Here is a 20,358-nt window from a genome sequence, read left to right as displayed (position 1 = left end):
AGTTATCGGGGAGAAGACAAGTAAGGTGCTCCTCTTCTCTGAAGAGCTGCTTTCATTGCTGACGGATCACCACCAAAGACAAAGCATGATTCATGTGAGTCACTTCTAGCCTGCTAACAATCTTGGTTACACCGTCTTAACAAATCTGCTTATTTGAAATGGGCTGACAGTCAGGCTTAGGACTGGAAATAAATGATATAGCAACCAGCACAAGTGCCTTTGATATCAGTGGGACATAAGTGCAGCTAACTTTATAGTTCAATGCATTTCTCTCTTCCTCTGAAAGTGGGGCATCCTTTTCCAGGTTGAATATATGCTCTTTTTAGTTTTCCTTTCCTCCCAATTACACCAAATCGTCTTCTATTTCTCCATCTTATTATGTTTCCTTTGGGTTTGCTTTTTTTTTTTTTTACACCTTCCTCCTTTTTCTTCTCCACTTTCCCTCCAATGGCAAGGGGAGGCAATAGTTGACCTAAGCATTGAACAAGATCAAGGCATCGCTTTTGATAGCAGGCAAATGAATGTGTTGATTGGTAGTGTTGCTTAATTCTCTCTGTCACCAGGACCACTTTTGCCATCTCTTTTCTTCTCCCTGATATCTTGCTAATCATGGTCACCTTATCTCCACCTGCCTCTCCCAGAACCCTCTGAAACCGTGATGGAGAACCAAACGGTCCTTACAGATTTCATCCTGCTTGGCTTTCCTGAACTGCATCAGCTAAAGCATCTCCTGGCTGTCACCCTCCTTGCTTCCTACCTGCTTGCCTTAGCTGGGAACATCATGATTATCGTTCTGGTCATCCATGATTCTCACCTACACACTCCCATGTACTTCTTCTTATGGAATCTTTCCTGCTTAGAGATCCTAATTACAACAACCGTAGTGCCCAAGGTACTGGCCAGCCTTTTCTTTAGCTTCAAATCCATTTCACACCCAGCATGCCTTTCTCAGTGCTATTTCTTTTTCTTCTTGGGAAGCAGTGACTTTGTCCTGTTGGCCGTCATGTCGTACGACCGCTACATAGCCATTTGCAAACCGCTGCACTATGTGGTCATTATGAGTGGACAAATCTGCTTGTGGCTAGTAGCAGGATCTTATGCTGCTAGCTTCTTTGCTACCATTGCCCCCACTATCCTGATTGCAAACCTATCTTTTTGCCATAGTAATCACATTGATCACTTTTTCTGTGACAGTGTGGCCTTGATGAAGCTGGCTTGCACTGATACCAGCCTTGTGGAACTGGTCAGCTTCTTCTCATCCTCAGTCACTCTATTGGGCTCCTTAATTTTCACCGTGATGTCCTACATTTACATAGTCACCACCATTCTCAAGATTCCATCGGTCTCTGGGCGCCACAAGGCATTCTCCACCTGCTCCTCCCACTTAATGGTGGTCAGCCTTGGCTATGGCAGTTGCATCTTCATGTACGTTCGGCCTTCAGGCAGCAATCCCTCAGTGAATAAGATGGTTTCATTGATCAACGTCGTGTTGACCCCTTTGCTTAGCCCCTTCATCTTCAGTCTGAGAAATAAGCAGATGAAAGATGCTCTGAAGACGCTTTTCATCAAACATGCAATTTATTCAAACAAAAATTTAGATTTGGGATCTGGATGCTCCAGGAGAAAGGAGTTGAATAAATGAAAGCAATGACTGAAATGAACATTTCTTGTTTTCTGCCTGTGGTGTAATAACATCTGAACTATAATAATGTATGAATGCCTATTTACTTAGTCCATTTATAACCACCCATTTATACGTTCACATTTGTACTGAATCACCTTCAAAATTCCTGTTTTTTCCCCTTTCCTGCAACCATTTTTCTGTGTAAGATGATTCTCTGTTTCCCAGATAAGATCAACCATTTACTTCTGTGGTCCTATGTATTGGGGGGGGGGGGTGGTGGTGGAAGAGGAAACATTCATTCATTGAATTTTCCTTCTCATGCCCTGTTCTTCAGTGGTGTTGGGTTGCTTCCTCTTGATAATGGTCTCATACATCGTTTTGAAGGTGCCATCCCCTGGAGGAAGTTATAGAACACTCCATGTGCACGACCCATCTAAGGGCCCAATCCTATCCAACTTCCCAGTGCCGATGCAGCCACAGTGCAGTTCTGAGGAAAGGGAACATAAGAACAGCCCCACTGGATCAGGCCATAGGCCCATCTAGTCCAGCTTCCTGTATCTCACAGCAGCCCACCAAATGCCCCAGGGAGCACACCAGATAACAAAAGACCTCATCCTGATGCCCTCCCTTGCATCTGGCCTTCTGACATAGCCCATTTCTAAAATCAGGAGGTTGCTCATACACATCATGGCTTGTAACCCGTAATGGATTTTTCCTCCAGAAACTTGTCCAATCCCCTTTTAAAGGCATCCAGGCCAGATGCTGTCACCACATCCTGCGGCAAGGAGTTCTACAGACCAACCACACGCTGAGTAAAGTAATATTTTCTTTTGTCTGTCCTAACCCTCCCAACACTCAATTTTAGTGGATGTCCCCTGGTTCTGGTGTTATGTGAGAGTGTAAAGAGCATCTCTCTATCCACTTTATCCTTCCCATGCATAATTTTGTATGTCTCAATCATGTCCCCCCTCAGGCGTCTCTTTTCTAGGCTGAAGAGGCCCAAACACCGTAGCCTTTCCTCATAAGGAAGGTGCCCCAGCCCAGTAATCATCTTAATTGCTCTCTTTTGCACCTTTTCCATTTCCACTCTATCCTTTTTGAGATGTGGTGACCAGAACTGGACACAATACTCCCAGTGTGGCCTTACCATCGATTTGTACAATGGCTTTATAATATTAGCCGTTTTGTTCTCAATACCTTTCCTAATGATCCCAAGCATAGAATTGGCCTTCTTCACTGCTGCCGCACATTGGGTCGACACTTTCATCGACCTGTCCACCACCACCCCAAGATCTCTCTCCTGATCTGTCACAGACAGCTCAGAACCCATCAGCCTATATCTAAAGTTTTGATTTTTTGCCCCAATGTGCATGACTTTACACTTACTTACATTGAAACACATCTGCCATTTTGCTGCCCATTCTGCCAGTCTGGAGAGATCCTTCTGGAGCTCCTCACAATCACTTCTGGTCTTCACCACTCGGAAAAGTTTGGTGTCGTCCTTGCCACCTCACTGCTCACCCCTGTCTCCAGGTCATTTATGAAGAGGTTGAAAAGCACCGGTCCCAGGACAGATCCTTGGGGCACACCACTTTTCACCTCTCTCCATTGTGAAAATTGCCCATTGACACCCACTCTCTGTTTCCTGGTCTTCAACCAGGTCTCAATCCAGGAGAGGACCTGCCCTCTAATTCCCTGATTGTGGAGTTTTTTCAGTAGCCTTTGGTGAGGGACCATGTCAAATGCCTTCTGAAAGTCCAGATATATAATGTCCATGGGTTCTCCCACATCCACCTGCCTGTTGACCTTTTCAAAGAATTCTAAAAGGTTTGTGAGGCAAGACTTACCCTTACAGAAGCCATGCTGATTCTCCCTCAGCAAGGCCTGTTCGTCTACGTGTTTTGAGATTCTATCTTTGATGAGGTATTCCACCATCTTACCTGGTATAGATGTTAGGCTGACTGGCCTATAGTTTCCCGGGTCCCCCCTCTTTCCCTTTTTAAAGATCAGTATGACATTTGCTATCCTCCAACCCTCTGGCACCGTGGCCGTTTTGAGGGACAAGTTGCATATTTTAGTCAAGAGATCAGCAACTTCATTCTTTAATTTATTAATAACTCTTGGGTGGATGCCATCCGGGCCCAGTGACTTATTGATCTTTAATTTATCAATGAGGTCTGAAACATCTTCTCTTTCAACCTTTATCTGAACTTAATTCCTTGGTCAGGAGGGGCCATTCGGGCAGCAGTATTTGCCAGAGGTCTTCTGCCGTGAAGACAGATGCAAAGAACTCATTTAATTTCTCTGCCATTTCTAAGTCTCCTTTTATCTCCCCTTTCCCTCCCTTTGTAAGGGAGCAAACATTCCGTTACCTTGATTAGGCCTCCATTACTATTCTTCCCCTGCAGAATGCAGTACATGTTCCATTGGCATTGCTGCATCAGTGGTAGAAAGTTGGATAGGTTTGGGGCCTTAGGGCCAAATCCTAGCCAATTTTCCATTGCCGGTGCAGCTGTGCCATTGGGGTGTACACGGCATCCTGTTGTGGGGAGGCAGTCACAGAGGCCTTCTCAAGGTATGGGAACATTTGCTCCCTTACCTCGGGGCAGCATTGCGACTGCACTGGTGCTGGAAAGTTGGATAGGATTGGGCCTATAGTGTACTATTAATACAGGGCCAAAGTTAAGCAGAAAGTGACATCATTAAGCAGATGATGGCCAAAAATAAGCACTTTGTTCTCACATAGAAACTCATTAGCTGCAAATGACAGAAGAGAAAATGTGCAAATTTTGTTCGCATTTTCAAGATATGAGAGAGCCCAATTATCAAGCTGGGAGAGCCCAATTATAATGGGGACCGGAAAAATTGCATTCAGGCCTGTATTTGGTCCACAGGCCTTATGTTTGACACCTGTGTATTAATGTATTGTGATTCATTCATGTATATGTATGTGAGGTCTTCAGTGCAGGACACCCATGATTTGGACAAAATAGTATCATCTACTGTGTGGGGACCCCATTTCTGAACCCCTTCATTTACAGCTTGAAGAATAACAAGGTTCATGAAGCTTTCAAAAGCATGCAAGTTTCAAAAAAAGCATGCAATAAAGAGGATTCTTTATTAGAATTCAGATTAAGAAAATGCAATAAAGCACATTTACCGTGTGTGTGTGTGTGTGTGTGTGTGTGTGTGTGTGTGTGTGTGTGTGTGTGAACAAGGTTCATGAAGCTTTATTGACAAGGTTTATTCACTTCATCATCATCCTCATCATACTGCTTTTTCAACAAGCAGTTCACCTAGGACTTGGCTTTATATTTAGGTCTAAAAATTGAATGTTCTCATTCATCCAATCTCTTTTCAACTCATCCACGACTGGATGGATATTTATATTCCCTTGGTTCTGTAGTTGCTTGGTTTTTACCCCAACCCCTTACTGTCCTGTAGGCAGATTTAAAATCAGTTCCCACACAAAATAATCTCCATCACTTTGGGGGCAGGGGGCTGCTTTGAAGGATTAGGCAGCGGGGAAAGGGGGCATTTTCTGAGTCTTGGACTTCCATCATTCAATAAGGGCACAATCCTAACCAGGTCTACTCAGAAGTAAGTCCTATTTTGTTCAATGGGGCTTACTCGCAGGAAAGTGTGGTTAGGATTGCAGCCTAAGAGTATAAGAAACGAAAAGGGGAGGGGAGCTACGCACGTTTGGATTTTAAATTTAATTATTTTACTCTTACTTTGTTATACTTCTCATGTCACAATTGCGTTGATTTGACTTAATAAAATCTGAATGAATGAATGAATGAATGAATGAATGAAATTAAAAAGCATAAAGCTTTAGGTTACAATCATATATACAGTTAATGGGGCGCCTGTCTAATTAAACTCAATGGATCTTACTTCTACGTGGACCTGCACTGTCTTGCAATGTAATCTTCCTAAGAAAATTGAGACACAACAGCTGGCTACACACAATCCCTTCAAATGACTGTAGAAATTTAGATTTCATATGGAGCCTTGCTTGTTTCTATCTGCAGCAAACTCCAAACAGATACAGCGAGGATTCCAAACAGAGTGTGTGTGTGTGTGTGTGTGTGTGTGTGTATTGCAGGCCCCAACCTGGCCCAACCCTATCCCGTGTTCCAGCACTGATACAGCAGGGCCAATGGGGCATGTGCTACATTCTGTGGTGGGGGGAGGCAGTCATGGAGGTCTCCTCAAGGTAGGGGAAATGTGTATTCTCTTTCCTCAGGGCTGCATAGTGACTGCACCAGTGCAGGAAAGCTGGATGGGATCTGGCCCTAAATCTCCTTCTGCAGGCCCCTGCATGCCAAGGAGTGCACTGCATCCTATGTGCATCCTATGTGCATCCTATGTGCGGGGGAAGTCTCAGAATTCTCCTCATGGTAACTTTTATTCCTTGACCTTTGGGGAAAGACTCTGCTTTCCCTATTGGTCTCCTTGGTTCTGTGCCAGCTATTTTGCTGATGCAGGAGAGTAAGGGAGAAAGAAAAGAAGAGGAAAGGGGGTAGGATACGGCTGCACATGAGTGCTGCTCATCCTTTCTCCTCTTTTCCCCATTGTGCATCCCTCCCTGTACTATTCCCACCCAGAAACACCCATGTCCCTCTCCTTCCTATTCTATTGAGAATTCCATCACCGCGCTGGGCATGAAGAGCCTGGACAGCTCAAGTGAGCGAAGAACCATGGGTGCAGTACTTGCTTGTGTGCCCAGTTTCTCATTTAGCCAGAGATACATGCTTCCAAGCATGTTTGTCTCTAGCTGGTTTGGAACAGTTGCATTAACTTTGCAGGGGGTATTTAAAAGGTCTTTTGAGTTGAACTTAAAAACAAAAAACACCACGTTTTCCCTTCCACCCTAAACCTCCTCTCTCCAAATTTCTCGCTATTTAGATTCATTCACTTTTATTTTTCTACATTTGAATGTCCCTTGTATCTGAACTGCTGTAAAATTCAAAGTGTATTTATATCCCACTTTTCTTCCAACATTCACATCAAGGGGATGCACATAGAGGTCCCAGGTAGTCTTCCATTCAGGCACTGATAAGCGCTAAACTTACTAAGAGCCCAATCCTATCCATTACTCTCCCTGACAATGTAGCAGCACAAAAAAATGCCAGATGCAAGGGAGGGCACCAGGATGAGGTCTCTTGTTATCAGGTGTACGCCCTGGGGCATTTGGTGGGCTGCTGTGAGATACAGGAAGCTGGACTAGATGGGCCTATGGCCTGATCCAGTGGGGCTGTTCTTATGTTCTTATGTTCTTACTGCTGCATCCTGCAGAAGATCAGTCACAGAGGTCTCCTCTGAGTAGAAGAACATTTGTTTCCTTACCTGGGGTAAGCCTCCACAATCTGGGAGGGGTCTACTCAGACCTGCACCAAAGAAATGTTGGAGCAGATTCACATGGATCCAGGGTAGTGGCTTGGGACCTGGAAGGGCGTTATGATTTGTCCACCAGTACTACCACTGAACCCACCCCCTTTGTGGACCTGATCCACAATCCCCTGCCCTTTTTGCTGCCCCATTCCACCCTCCCACCACCCCATCCCACCATCTGATCTGCTTTGTCGGGTTCTCCAGGATCCACCAACTCGTGCAGGAAAGCTTCGGCCTTTTTGCCAGCACTTCTGCAGTGTGGTAATCAGTGCCCTGCTGGAGCACCTTTTATGACTGCTTGATGGCAGTCAGTGTTGGAGGAATGCTCCTTCTCTCAGTGGGGCAGGTCAATCACTGTTAAGTTTCTGCAAAGTGGATGCTTCACATATCCTCAGGCCATGCCTCAGGAAACATCCACGGAAAATAAACAAAAGCTGTAACAAGCGGTATAGTGCTGTGTGTTTCAACAAATTCCTACATTGGAGTGGCAGGGGGCCACTCCAAGCAAACTCCAAAGCACATCTGGCCAGTGTTTCAGATAATTAAGATTTTTCATCATCCTTTATAAAAATAGTGAAGGGAGAGCAGAGCCAAAACTATTTAGAAGCGTGTTATTTTAATGGTATGTTGTAAAATACTAAATATCTACATACACGGATAAACAACAATTAACATGAACAATGTATGAACTGCATTCATACATCCAGCCGAAGTGACAGCACTTACTCTATATCAGGGGTGTCAAACTCATTTCTTACAGAGGGCCGTACAGCATTCATGATGCCTGCTGAGGGCCGGAAGTGATGTCATTAAGCAGGAAGTGATGTCATTAAGCAAAAAAGTACTTTTTCTCACCTAGGAACTCATTCGCTGAAAATAGAAGAGAAAATATGCAAATCTTGATGACATTTTCAAGGTACGAGACAGTCCAATTATCATGTGGGAAGCCCTTTCAGCAGTGACAATTCAGCACAGCTTAGCTGCTGGTGGTGTTGCTGGGAGAGGCCAAGGGCCAGATAAAGAGCTTCCATTGGTCGCATTTGGCCCCTGGGCCTTATGTTTGACACCCCTGCTCTATATTAACAACCATTCTCCATATTTTTTTTTTTCCTGAGGTCTCAGATTCTCCCCTCCCTATTGTTAAACAAGGACACAACATGAACAGATAAACATAAAATCCCCTTCTCACAGTCTGTGGCCCCCTTCAAAAGTGCCAGTTCTCCTCAGGGGGCCATATGGCTCCTGTTGAGAAAGGCAGCTCTATAAGGCTATTATTCCATTCCTGGGTTGCTCATAGATGGCTTGCACACTGTTGCAAACATACTAGAAGGCACACTGTGGTAGCACAGAGACTCAAGGTGCCAGCGCAACAGCCTGCACTGGCCTGCCGGCACTAGTCAAAGGCCTGCGCCCACCAGTAGGCACCTCACAGGACAGTGGAGAGGAAGAGGGAGGGCAGAACAGAGGCAGTAGGGGATGTGATGAGGTGGGCAGGGGTTGGGATGTGTGGATCAGGCCTGGGAGGAAGGCAGGAATGGTGGCAGTGGCCCCTTCCTAGGCCTGATTTCCTGACCTGGGGCTGCTGTTCTTGCACCAGTACCAGCGGCTGCACCCGTGATTTTGCTGGTGCAAACATGGGTAGCCCCATAGAGGCTGCTGAGGACAGTCTCAAAAGACAAAAGGACAAAAGTCCCTTTACTGTGGGAAGACCACCAGCAGCTTCTATTCCCATGCTGGATGCAGCGGAGGCTGCACCGGCACCACTATATCGCAGTGTGGGATATAGGATTAGGCTATAAGCCTCCAATTCTATACACACTTTCCGTATTGAATGTAATGGGACTTACTTCTGAGAAGACATGCATAGGATTGTGCTGTAAAAATGCTACTGATGTGTGAGGTGCAAGTGTCTGCCATGTGAATACATAAGTGAACTCATCCTTAAAGGCAAAGTAAATCAGTTGATTTCCTCTCTATGCTTTACAAGCTATGAAGGTCATGCTTCCTATCAACTAATTTCCTCAAGGCCTCTTTGAAGTCTTTGTTCCTTAGACTGTAGATGACAGGGTTCAGAAGTGGGGTTACCACAGTATAAAAGATGGAGACTATCTTATTCAGCTCTGAGGAGAGACCAGCACTGGGCCGAACATACATGGAGATCATTGTGCCATAATATATCACGACCACTGCCAAGTGCGAGCCACAGGTGGAGAAAGTCTTCTTCTTCCCGGAAGCAGAGGGAATTTTTAGGATGGTCATGATGATGAACGCATAAGAGACTAAGGTAAGCAGGAAGCAAGTGATGAGGACCACCACAGAGAGAAGAAATATGGTCATCTCTGTGACAGATGTGTCTGAACAGGAGAGCTGCAGCAAAGGTGGGATGTCACAGAAGAAGTGATTGATCAGGTTGGATCTGCAGAAACTTAATCTGGAGATCAATAAAGATGGTAACAAACCTGTGCAGAGGCCAATCGCCCAAGATCCCACTTCCAAGTGAGTGCAAAACTGTGTGTTCATAGCAATGGTATAATGGAGTGGGTCACAGATTGCTAGGTATCGGTCATATGCCATCACAGACAGCAGGAAGCATTCAGTTGCACCAAAACAGACAAAGCAGTAGAGTTGTGTTATGCATCCACTGAAGGAGATGGTTTTGTTATTTATTAGCAGGCTGTTAAGCAACTTGGGCACAATGGTGGTGGTGTACCAGATCTCCAAGAAAGAAAGGTTTTGGAGGAAAGAGTACATGGGAGAATGAAGACATGGCTCCAGTTTGATCACTGAGATGATCACCACATTGCCTGTGATGGTTAGGAGGTAGATAATCAAGAACATAGTGAAGAGTGGAGTCTGCCACCCTGGGAGGTTTTGGAAGCCCAGAAGTTGGAATTCAGATACGGTAGTGTGGTTATCCATTTGATTCACTGATCTTGTGCTCTGCTGCAGGTATGAACCAGTAACAAAGTCCACCATGAACAAGACCTTAGGTAAATTGCTATCACTTCTGAAAAAAACAAAGAGATTCAAGAACAAGAAGTGTGGTGGTACATAATAAACTTGTTTGATAATGGTCAAACTTACTTACTTGAATGGGATGCCAATTAAAAATACAGTGAAACCCATATTTTATGGTAGTAGCAAGGACATGAGAAGACTGTCAGATCAAGGGTCCATCTAGTTTAGGAATGTATTTCCAACAGTGCCAGCCACATGCCTCTAGGAAGTTTACTGAGCAGAAAAGGCAACAGCCTTCTTTGCTTGCTTGCACTGTCAGTATTTGCTATCCAGATCTATAATGTATCTGGATTTGCTGTTCCATTTAGCTATCATGAATAACATCTATAGGTACTACTGTTATTAAATGGTGGTAGTTGTGGACATCTCCTTGAGATGCCCCCGGGGAAAAGGTCGGCAAAGTCACCCCCCTGCATGAAACTGCCTCCCCCACTCAACTGGAGCAAAACAGAGCTCCACGTGTCTCCAGGACCGACCAGATAAGCCATCTGAGGCTTCCGCACAGGCTTAAACTATGCTTTGGGCAAGCCAGATGCACAATTTCCGACCGCTTTGGGAGCTTCATTAAGGTTTCCCGTGTGGTCCTGGAGGCATGTGGGTTCCACTCCCAGGGCATTTGCCCTGATCAGTGAATGGGAGGTCCACTACTGAATGGTGGTTGTTATGATGAACAAGACATTATTTTACATTACATTATCTAATGGAGTGTTGGGGGAGGGAGAAACTCAAAAAATGAAAGAGATTACTGTGGGTCCTTCATATCCATGGGGGTTTGGTTCTGGAACCCCACACGGATCCCAAAATTCACAAATCATCAAGTCCGCAGATGTCACACTGACAAAATGGCAAAAATTTACATAAATTGTGTAAATCTGCGCAAATGGCATACATTGACTAAAACATATGTAAATTGACTACACTTGTGTAAATGAGCTGACACAAGGCAAATGAGACTACAGCAGGATATGTGGATTTTTTAAAATACATTTACACTCCAGCACTGATTAAATCCACAGAGGTGGAGCCCATGGATATGGTAGATCCAGTGTATTTTTAATACTATAGTAGAGATGGTGATCTGTAAATACAGTCAGCTAAGAGGTAGGTGAGAAAACCCCAAGACACTCTCTCTCTCTCTCTCTCTCTCTCTCTCTCTCTCTCTCTCTCTCTGTGTGTGTGTGTGTGTATGTGTTTTGCTTCTTCCCCCAATTCCTGATGTGTTTCATTTGAGTAGGAGCCCCCTCCCCCCACCCAGATTTTCTTTGAATTTAAATTTTGTGGGAATAAACTTGATTGATAAAACCAGATATTTCATTCAGATTATAGAACACAATGAATACAAAGAAGATGCAGGGTCATAATACTTAAATTGTACTAGAGGTGCAATTGGAAAGGACTCATTGCAAATGTTCAGAATTATCTGTGGAATCAGAATTCCAAAAGCTGAGATTTACATATGAACAGGTCCTCAGAACATAATTTGACTCAGAGTTTGCCAGACCTTTCAATCAATTAGGCACTCAGTAACAACAACAACAACAACTTCAATGAAACTTCATTGATTTTTTAGAGTTACTGGGAGAGGAAGACCCTGTTCACACAGATGATAATAATAATATAATAATAAACTTTATTTATATCCCGCCCTTCTCCCCAAAGGGACCCAGGGCGGCTCACAACATATTAAAAACAGATTAAAAACATAATTTAACCACAAATAAAAACATATTAAAAACACATTAACATATACCCATAAAAACCATAGTCAGATAAAAAGTTAGATAAAAAGAGCAAAATGTAGCAAATCAGAGGAATCAGGCCTGTAAAAATACTAAAAGATACAGAAAAGATGTTTAAAAAGGCCATACACTCAGAAGGCTTCTTTAAACAAAAATGTCTTCAGGCCTCACTGAAAAGTCTCAAGAGAGGGAGCCATTCTCAAGTCAAGGGGAAGGGAGATCCATAATGTTGGTGCCACTACTGAGAAGGCCCTATTTCTTGCAGCCGCCCCACGTACCTCCTTAGGCGACGGCACTTGTAAAAAGGCCTTCTCTGATGACCTAAGAGGATGAGCGAGATTGTACGGAAGTCTGTAAGCAGATTGTAAGCAGATCTGATCTGCTTGCTGAACCAAGCAATGTCATGAAGATTTAATAATTCATCTCAAGAAACCAAGCATGCCTTGTGTAAGCAGAAGAAAGTTTTCAGTTGTTCAAAACAGTAGCAGACAGTTTGCGATTGGCATCCCTCCTATGGAATGCCACCAGTCCCCCACATGCAAATCTCCCCCCCCCCCCACTTACCTAGAGTGTATAGAGCCTCGCTCAACTCTAGGACACTTTGGGGAAGCCTCCTGAAGCTTCTCCAAAGTTTTATATTGTGCTTCCAGCAAACCAGAAGCACAGTTTCTGACAGCATTTGGAGCCTCACGGAGGTTTCCACATGGTCCTAGAGGTGCATGAGACTCCACACCAGGGGCATCTGCCCCATTAATTTAATGGCAGGTCCGCCACTGGTTCAAAAGCGCCTGCATTTGGTCCTAAGGTTCACATTTGACTCCCATTGTATTTGGCAATACCTTTTCCATGCTTGCAGGGAAGAACAGCACCCTTTCTTCTACTAGGCTTCAGAGAGGAAAGAAGAGTCATGAATACCTTCTACTAATTGGTTTCACCTTTGTAACCATATCAAAAATAATAGAGAAATTATACACATAACATAGTAATTGTGTATCAGCCTAATCTACTGGATATCACAATCATACAGTTAACAATGTACACATCTATTATTTTAAAAAATACACTGGCAAGCAGATCTCTTTATCTTGCCTAAAATGGGATAAGAACATAAGAACATAAGAACAGCCCACTGGATCAGGCCATAGGCCCATCTAGTCCAGCTTCCTGTATCTCACAGCGGCCCACCAAATGCCCCAGGGAGCACACCAGATAACAAGAGACCTCATCCTGGTGCCCTCCCCTACATCTGGCATTCTGACTTAACCCATTCCTAAAATCAGGAGGTTGCGCATACACATCATGGCTTGTACCCCATAATGGATTTTTCCTCCAGAACCTGGAGGAACCTGGATCCTGATAGAATGAAAGGCTTTGATAGGCTTTGGGGGCTCACAGGGAGAAGAAAAGGCAGATGGTCCTAGAATGGCAAAGGCACCCTCATAATTGTAAGCAAGCTTGAAGTGTCCATTGCCCAAGCCCTGGATGGATAATACAGTAATATTATCATTATACAGTAATAGATACAGATCTAAGTCTTACTAGCAATGTTCAAATAACTCACCTATGAAACTATCACAGTTGCCTTCCAAGCAATCAAGGAAAATAGCAGGTGACTGATCAAAATAATTTCATCTCACATCCAAGCCTGACCTGAATTTTGCTTGCCTTTGGTTTCATTCTGATGAGGACAAGATGGAGAGGCCAAGGTGACACTTGCTTTGATCTGCCACCCTACATCTGGTGGCAGAAACAAAGTCACAGTGACTTTAAAGCCCTGGCTAACACCTATGAGATCTTGACTCAATAGTGTCAAGATACCATGTAGTGGTAATAGTGTCAAGGTAATTAGATACCATGGGACACAGGGAAAACGAGACCCCAGCTGTTGTGTTTTAATGAAGCCCTAGGCAAAGCCTAACACAAGGGTATATCAATGCTAGGGGTAAGGGCAAAATTCTAAACTACAACGTGCTAGATGTATTGGATGGTCATCAGAAAATAGGTTAGGAGTGTCAAACATAAGATCCACAGGCTGAATGTGGCTCCTGGAAGCAATTTATCTGCCCCCCCCCCCCATTATAATTCAGCTCTCCCAGTTAGATAACTGGACTCTCTCATATCTTGAAAATATGAATAAGATTTGCACATTTCTCTTCTGTCATTTGCAGCTAATGAGTTCCTATGTGAGAACAAGCTTATTTCTGCCCATCATCTACAGAATGATGCTTAATGATGTCACTTCCAGCCTCAGCAGGCAGCATGAATGAAACATGCTGGCCCTCTGTATAAAACAAGTTTGACACCCCTGAGTTAGAGGGTGTCAGGGCCAAGCTCTGGTTCTTTTCATTTTTTTTTTAAAAAAGAGTTTACAAAGTTTCACCCTGTTCCCAAGCTCCTGTTTTAATAAGTGCATAGGAGACATTATTTACGCAACACAAAGGCTGGAGACAGAAAATTGCACTGGGTTTAACTAGAACAGAATGGTAAGGAAAGCCTAATGCATCCAACCAAGATTCTAGGATTCAAACACTTATAGCACTAAGGAAACAGGAACAGCAAAAGAAAAGCATACAGGCTGAACCTCATTATTCACATCGGTTTCGTTCCAAGCACTCTCATGGATGGCAAAAAACGCACTATAGCAAATCCATTTAAAAAACAAAGTTTCTTTGCTCCAGTGATTTAAAAACAGCCTTGCTGACCTTTGTGATGTAAGATAAGAGTCATTAAGAAGACAATTCATCAACCAGTCCTCCTCCAAGAGCTTAGAAAGCTTCACTCAGCCCCTCCCTTCACCAATGCAAAGCGATCACCTTTCTTTCACCTGCCCAGGGGGAAGGGAAGGGTCACCTGGAGAGAGGATTGATGGATTGCCAGCCAGCTGCTGTCTGTCTGTCTGTCTGTCTGTCATTAAGGAGGCTACTGTTAAAGGAGTGTTCAGTTTTGTAAACTGATTTTAAAGGGATGCATTTCCCCCTTCTCCAGGGATCAGCACATTCCTTCTCATTTGCAGGGGCCATTCATGTTCAGTCAAATCTGTGTATAAAAAGGCTAAGAGGCAAAGAAGGAAGGCCCATAGCCAGGGAGACAGACCAGGGACAGACTGCACTTGCTCCCGGTGTGGAAGGGATTGTCACTCCCGGATTGGCCTTTTCAGCCACACTAGACGCTGTGCCAGAACCACCTTTCAGAGCGCGATACCATAGTCTTTCGAGACTGAAGGTTGCCAATACAATACAGTGTATAAAAAATCTGTGTATAAATAGGCTGGACCTGTATTTGTCAATTAATCAGTCACCATAAAACAAGCAGGTGGAACTTGGCTTCATTGCAGTCTATTTCTTGTTGCCAATAAAAATCAACACTTCTTACAGGGCTAGGAGCATCAGGAAGACAGCGTAGGCAACAAAGTGTTTTGATAAGCCTGTGTGCTTACAGAAGGGGAAAGCTGAGATATCCCTTCCTGTTTCACGCAATAATAATTCAAGGCCACTGGTGTATGTGATTCTCCCTCTTAAAGGGAATGATGCAGATAAGATGGTGTTTGAGACTTCTGCTTTTTAGCAAGGAAAAAAGGGCCTAAATATAGGGCAAACATAACTTAACTAAAGCAAAATCAAATTTTCACCATCAAGTGAAATGTACAGACACAAGACATAGTAAGTCTTCATCGAAGAAGGCTGCTGCAATTGCTCCCATTCTGACTAGCTACATAGAGGTGTTGAGTCACATGGTAGAGTGGGGCAGCTACAATGAAATATCCCTGCCATTGTTTTTGCTTTACTTATTGGGGACCAGATATAAAAGAGGACAAAACTTCTGTGCCTTCAAGAGTTGATCATAGGATTAGACTTATGGCCACTGCAGATAAGAAGGACGCTGTTGATCCCTGGAGAAGGGGGGGTATGTCCCTTTATAATCCCTGTTTTCAAAAAACCACCTCTCATACTATTAGAACTTCTATTCTGCAGCTCACTTTGAGAAAGGTGAACTGCTTCCCTTGCCCTGGTTTACTGGAATGGGGAAGTGATTAATCAACACTGAGGAGCCAGGATGGGGGGGGGGTCTCTTTTCTTGGAGCAAGCTGCAAAACAGCAGTTTTAATTGACTGCCTGACTCATGTTTGTTTTGTTTTAACTACACACCAAAAAAATAATGATGGTATATGTGGTATGGTATTTTGGTATTTTTTGGTATATGTGGGAAGCTCCAGAACCAAACCCCGCAGATACCAAGGTCCCACCTGTACTTCTAAAACTACCCCCATTGATACATGGTCCTGATCCTATACATCAGGCATAAGGAGAAACGGTTGCACTACTTAAAATATAATATCAACTGAAAATTTGATTAGATGACTGATAGCCCAATCCTTTTTTATTTTTATTTTTTTCATTTTGTGAAAGAAAAAATAATAATAATATATAGCCTCCCTGCCCCCTTCTCTCCTCAGTCTTGCACTAGATAAATCATTAGCACATGTCTGAGGTGACCCATTGAGAAGCAGGAGACTTACACAGGATTAAGGTGAATCAAATCACCCTTTCCCTGCTGAAGCCTCCCAGTTCACCTCTACCCTCTTCTGGATACAGTTTACCCATTTTTGGCAGGGCTGCACCAGTGGGGAGGGGGGATAGGAATGGGTTGTTAATCACAAGGGGGCAAAAAAAAAACAACACCTTTTGTCAGTACAGGGGAGAAGAGGGAGTTCTCAGAGGGGCGTGATTCTTTTTATCTGAATAGTTGGGGTGCCTAGATGCCATTTCCTTCCATGGGTTTAAGGATTAGCAGTAATGGGATGATGTCAGACTACCTTTCGGCTAAACTTAGCTAGTCTGTGTTACTTTCAGAGGTGTTTGTAAATGGTGTTATTTACCACACTCAGAAGTAAGCCTATTGTGTTCAGTAAGACTTAGGCCATAAACCTATTTTGCTCACCAAAAATAAACACCTCTAGTTATTTTTCAAGCCACCTCGTAATTGACCCACTTGGTTTGGCCTGGCAGGATTTCAGTTCTTCCCTGCGGGAACGAGGATAGAGTGGCATGGCTATTGCAACAGAAGCCACACACCTTAAACTTCTAATTTGTATGCTCATCATAGTCCCATGACTGCCCATGAATTACCTTTCCCATGAAAAGCTTCTACGAAGAGCAGTGAGTAGAGTTCATGAAGTCTTACAAACTTTGCACCCCCTCCCAAATGTATCAGTCATAAAACTTTTGTTGCCTTGGAAGTCCTCATCTACTCTGTAATTATCAAAACCACTATTCTTATTATTATTAACATTATTTTGGAGTCAGTAAAAACATTGTGAATAAAGCCACAGGAGGTTACATTTGAAAGGTTTGTATGTAGAAGTCAAAATGTGTCACTGAGGTTGGGGAGTTGTTCCCTGGAGGAATAGGACCTCTATAAGGCAATCTTCTTGATCTTTAGTCCACCACATCAGCAGAAGCCTTCTTGTGGCATCTTGGTCTACAAATTCTAATCCTGTGTGAGTTCTTGGATAGGGCTGTGAAGTTCTAGCAAAGACTGTATTTCCTTCTTAGTGGCTGTTCTTCAGCTGAAGATCACAGAACCACTTACTTAAGGGAAAAGCTATACAAGTAGGTACAATACATGGGCAATAAAACAGAGCAGTGATGCACTTCTAAGTGATGGAGGAAGAGCAGAAAACCCTGAAGGAGATTCTTGTTGTGGGAACTACTGAAAAAAGGAATGCTATTGAGAATGGAGGCTGGCAGCTCTGGTCTGAGTAGAGGTGCTAAAGTGTCTGTTATTGCTGTACTTGCTGTTCCAGTTCCTTGGGCTTGTCTGTGAAGGCATCAATCGAAGGTGTAGTTTTGAGAGAGGAGGGAGTGGGATCTTCAAGCTAGCGCTCAGGACCTGCCAGTTTTATATTGCCGCTATTAGGAGTTTTCCTGCAGGAGACTATCCAAAGGGGCGGGGGTGAGTATGCAACCACGTCCTCTTTTTTCCTAAGAAAATACATATGTGGAAAGGCTGAGATTTTGCAAATGGGAATAACTCAACCTGAAGCATTAGCTCTCTGTGTAGTTAAATTTGCATTGTGGAGGAGAGAGGGAAAAGTTATCTTCTGTCTTTTTCAAACAACTCTCCTTGGTTCCTTTTTTAATGTGTGTGCTTTTTTAAAGGGGTTTAATGTGTGTGTGCGTGTGTGTGCATGCGTGCGTGCGTGTGTGTGCGCGCTTAGTTTTTATGTATTATTTAATAGGGAGTGCATGGGTAATGATTGTGGCTGCATCTGCTGACACTATACCACCTATATCTCCTACCTGGTACATGTTTAAAGTGATTTATAATTATAAAGGTACTTTTAAATTAAAACACATAACAGTGCTTTCTGCACTTCTAACTTTTGGAAAACACCAAAGTCTGCAAAAAAATAAAGCCATTTTCTCCTACCTCTACTCATGGGTTTGTGTGCTTGGTATTCTTTCATTTATCCCCCCTCCCCATCTTTCACTTTCCACATATTTGTTTGCTGTTTGTCTTTTTTCTACAGAGAAAACCAAACCTATGAACAGTCATGAATATGGATGACAGCAATGAAACCGCCCCATCAGAATTCATCCTACTGGCATTTTCAAACCTTCATGAATGGCGTTTTGTCGTCTCTGGATTTATGCTCACTGTCTACATCTTCACACTGATGGGGAACTCTCTGATCATCTTTATTTTTTGCTTGGAAGCAAGCCTTCAAACCCCTATGTATTTCTTTCTTGGGAATCTTTCCCTCCTTGACATCTGCCACACTACAACCACCATTCCTCAGATAATAGTGCATCTGCTCTCAGGAAGAAATAACATTGCATACGGAAGATGCAAGACCCAACTCTTTGCCTTCATTTTATTTCTTGGCACTGAGACCATCTTGCTGGCTGCCATGGCTTACGACCGTTACGTTGCCATCTGCCATCCTCTTCGGTACACTCTAATCATGAATCAAAAAACCTGTGTTCAGCTGGTTTCCATGTCTTGGTTCACAAGTTCTCTCAATGCCACTGTGCACACAGTCTTCACATTCAATCTCCCCCTTTGTGGTGCCAATAAGATCAACTACTTCTACTGTGACATTCCTCCTCTTCTAGCCATCTCCTGTGGGGACATCTCAGGCATTGTCACTGCACTATTGGCCACTGCCCCTATTATTGGATTTGGGCCAGCCTTCTGTGTCATCCTTTCCTACATTCATATCATCCTGAGAATTCTGAAAGGTCACCACTCCTCCGGCATGAAGAAAGCTTTTTCTACCTGTACCTCCCATCTCTTGGTTGTCTCGCTCTTCTATGGTAGCACCATCTTCACATATGTCAGACCCTTTTCAAGTTACTCCCTCAACAAGGACAGAATAGTTGCCCTCCTTTACAGTGTCCTCTGCCCTATGTTAAACCCACTGATCTACACTCTCAGGAACAAAGACGTGAAGGGGGCACTGAGGAAGATAAGGATGAAGAAATTGCCTTTCTGAACAATGCAACTGAGGATTTCTTAAGAATATGCTATAGGGAATGGGAATGTGATCTGGGGGTTAGAAGGTCTTAGGTAGGACCTGGCATTTAAATTTTTCTTCTAGGAAATGCTAAGGGATTATTCAAATATTCAGAGCTGTGTGTACTACAGAACTATTGTTATTTCTGAGGGATCCATTCCTTTGAAGGAAACCTCCCAATGCATCATACTTCCCCTGTCCAAGGAAAGCAAAATTATTAGAAGTAATGCTGAACTAGCTCACATACTAGGTTGGTGTTCCATTAACAAATTATCCTGTCTTGTCTGCATTTTTTATTATTGTTTTCTATTCTATTCTGCTTTAATGGTGAATCACAAATCATTAAAAAACAAATCTCTCCCCTACAAACTCATAGTTTTCATTGCATAATGACACAGTATGAGAAACCTCTCTCTCTGTTTGTGTGTGTGTGTGTTTACACAGATTGTGTCTTGCTAAGACACATTTTACCTCTTAGCACTGAAACATGCGAACGTCAAAAAAATCAGCATCTGAGCTTGCAAACATTGCAACATCTGATGAAGAACCCCTTATTAATTTCACCCTGATTTCACCTTCCAAGAGGTCAGAGAAAAGGCTGAAGGAAGGAAGGAATTTCTTGGAAGGAAATTTCACCTTCCAAGAGGTCAGGGAAAAGGCTCTTCGGAGCAAGGCCTGTAGCACAGACTCACATGTGGCGTGGCTTGAGGAACACTGCCTGTTTTCTCTAGTGAGTCTTTCACTCAGCCTCTGCAACCAATTGGATGCTTCAGGCACTCTTGTGACTACCTGCCCTCCCCCATGTTGTTCACTGGTTCGACTGAACGTTGCTGGCTTCCATCAGGGCTAGAGGTCACTCGAGGAGGCTCTGTGGCTGTGTTCAGTCACCAAGCCAATTGCAACCCTCCAAAAGGTTCCCGCAACCTTTGTCCGGGTCCCAACGCTGAGTCTGGGAACCACAGTTCTATTTGTTTTAAGATTTTATTCTTGATTAAGTTGTCTTTCTTTTTACCTGGAACAGACATTAAGCTAGCTGGCCTGTAATTTCCCAGGTCCTTACATAT

The 20,358-nt window shown here is 43.6% G+C and overlaps 3 protein-coding genes across 3 annotated transcripts; 2 read left to right on the top strand and 1 right to left on the bottom strand.

Annotated features, from left to right (window-relative positions):
* Positions 1-658: 658 nt before the first annotated feature.
* On the top strand, positions 659-1,642 carry LOC136652852 (olfactory receptor 2AP1-like). The gene has a single exon (XM_066629778.1). The coding sequence runs from the start codon at positions 659-661 to the stop codon at positions 1,640-1,642; it is 984 nt and encodes a 327-aa protein (XP_066485875.1).
* A 7,359-nt stretch (positions 1,643-9,001) lies between these two features.
* LOC136652851 (olfactory receptor 11L1-like) lies at positions 9,002-9,943 on the bottom strand. The gene has a single exon (XM_066629777.1). It carries the CDS (start codon positions 9,938-9,940, stop codon positions 9,002-9,004), a length of 939 nt encoding a protein of 312 aa, XP_066485874.1. The 5' UTR covers positions 9,941-9,943.
* Positions 9,944-18,337: 8,394 nt separating this feature from the next.
* On the top strand, positions 18,338-19,273 carry LOC136652849 (olfactory receptor 5V1-like). Its single transcript, XM_066629776.1, has one exon. It carries the CDS (start codon positions 18,338-18,340, stop codon positions 19,271-19,273), a length of 936 nt encoding a protein of 311 aa, XP_066485873.1.
* Positions 19,274-20,358: the final 1,085 nt, after the last annotated feature.

Source organism: Tiliqua scincoides, chromosome 5 (genome assembly GCF_035046505.1).
Source record: "Tiliqua scincoides isolate rTilSci1 chromosome 5, rTilSci1.hap2, whole genome shotgun sequence".
Lineage (NCBI taxonomy): Eukaryota > Metazoa > Chordata > Lepidosauria > Squamata > Scincidae > Tiliqua > Tiliqua scincoides.
This window is presented reverse-complemented; position numbering and strand designations above follow the sequence as displayed.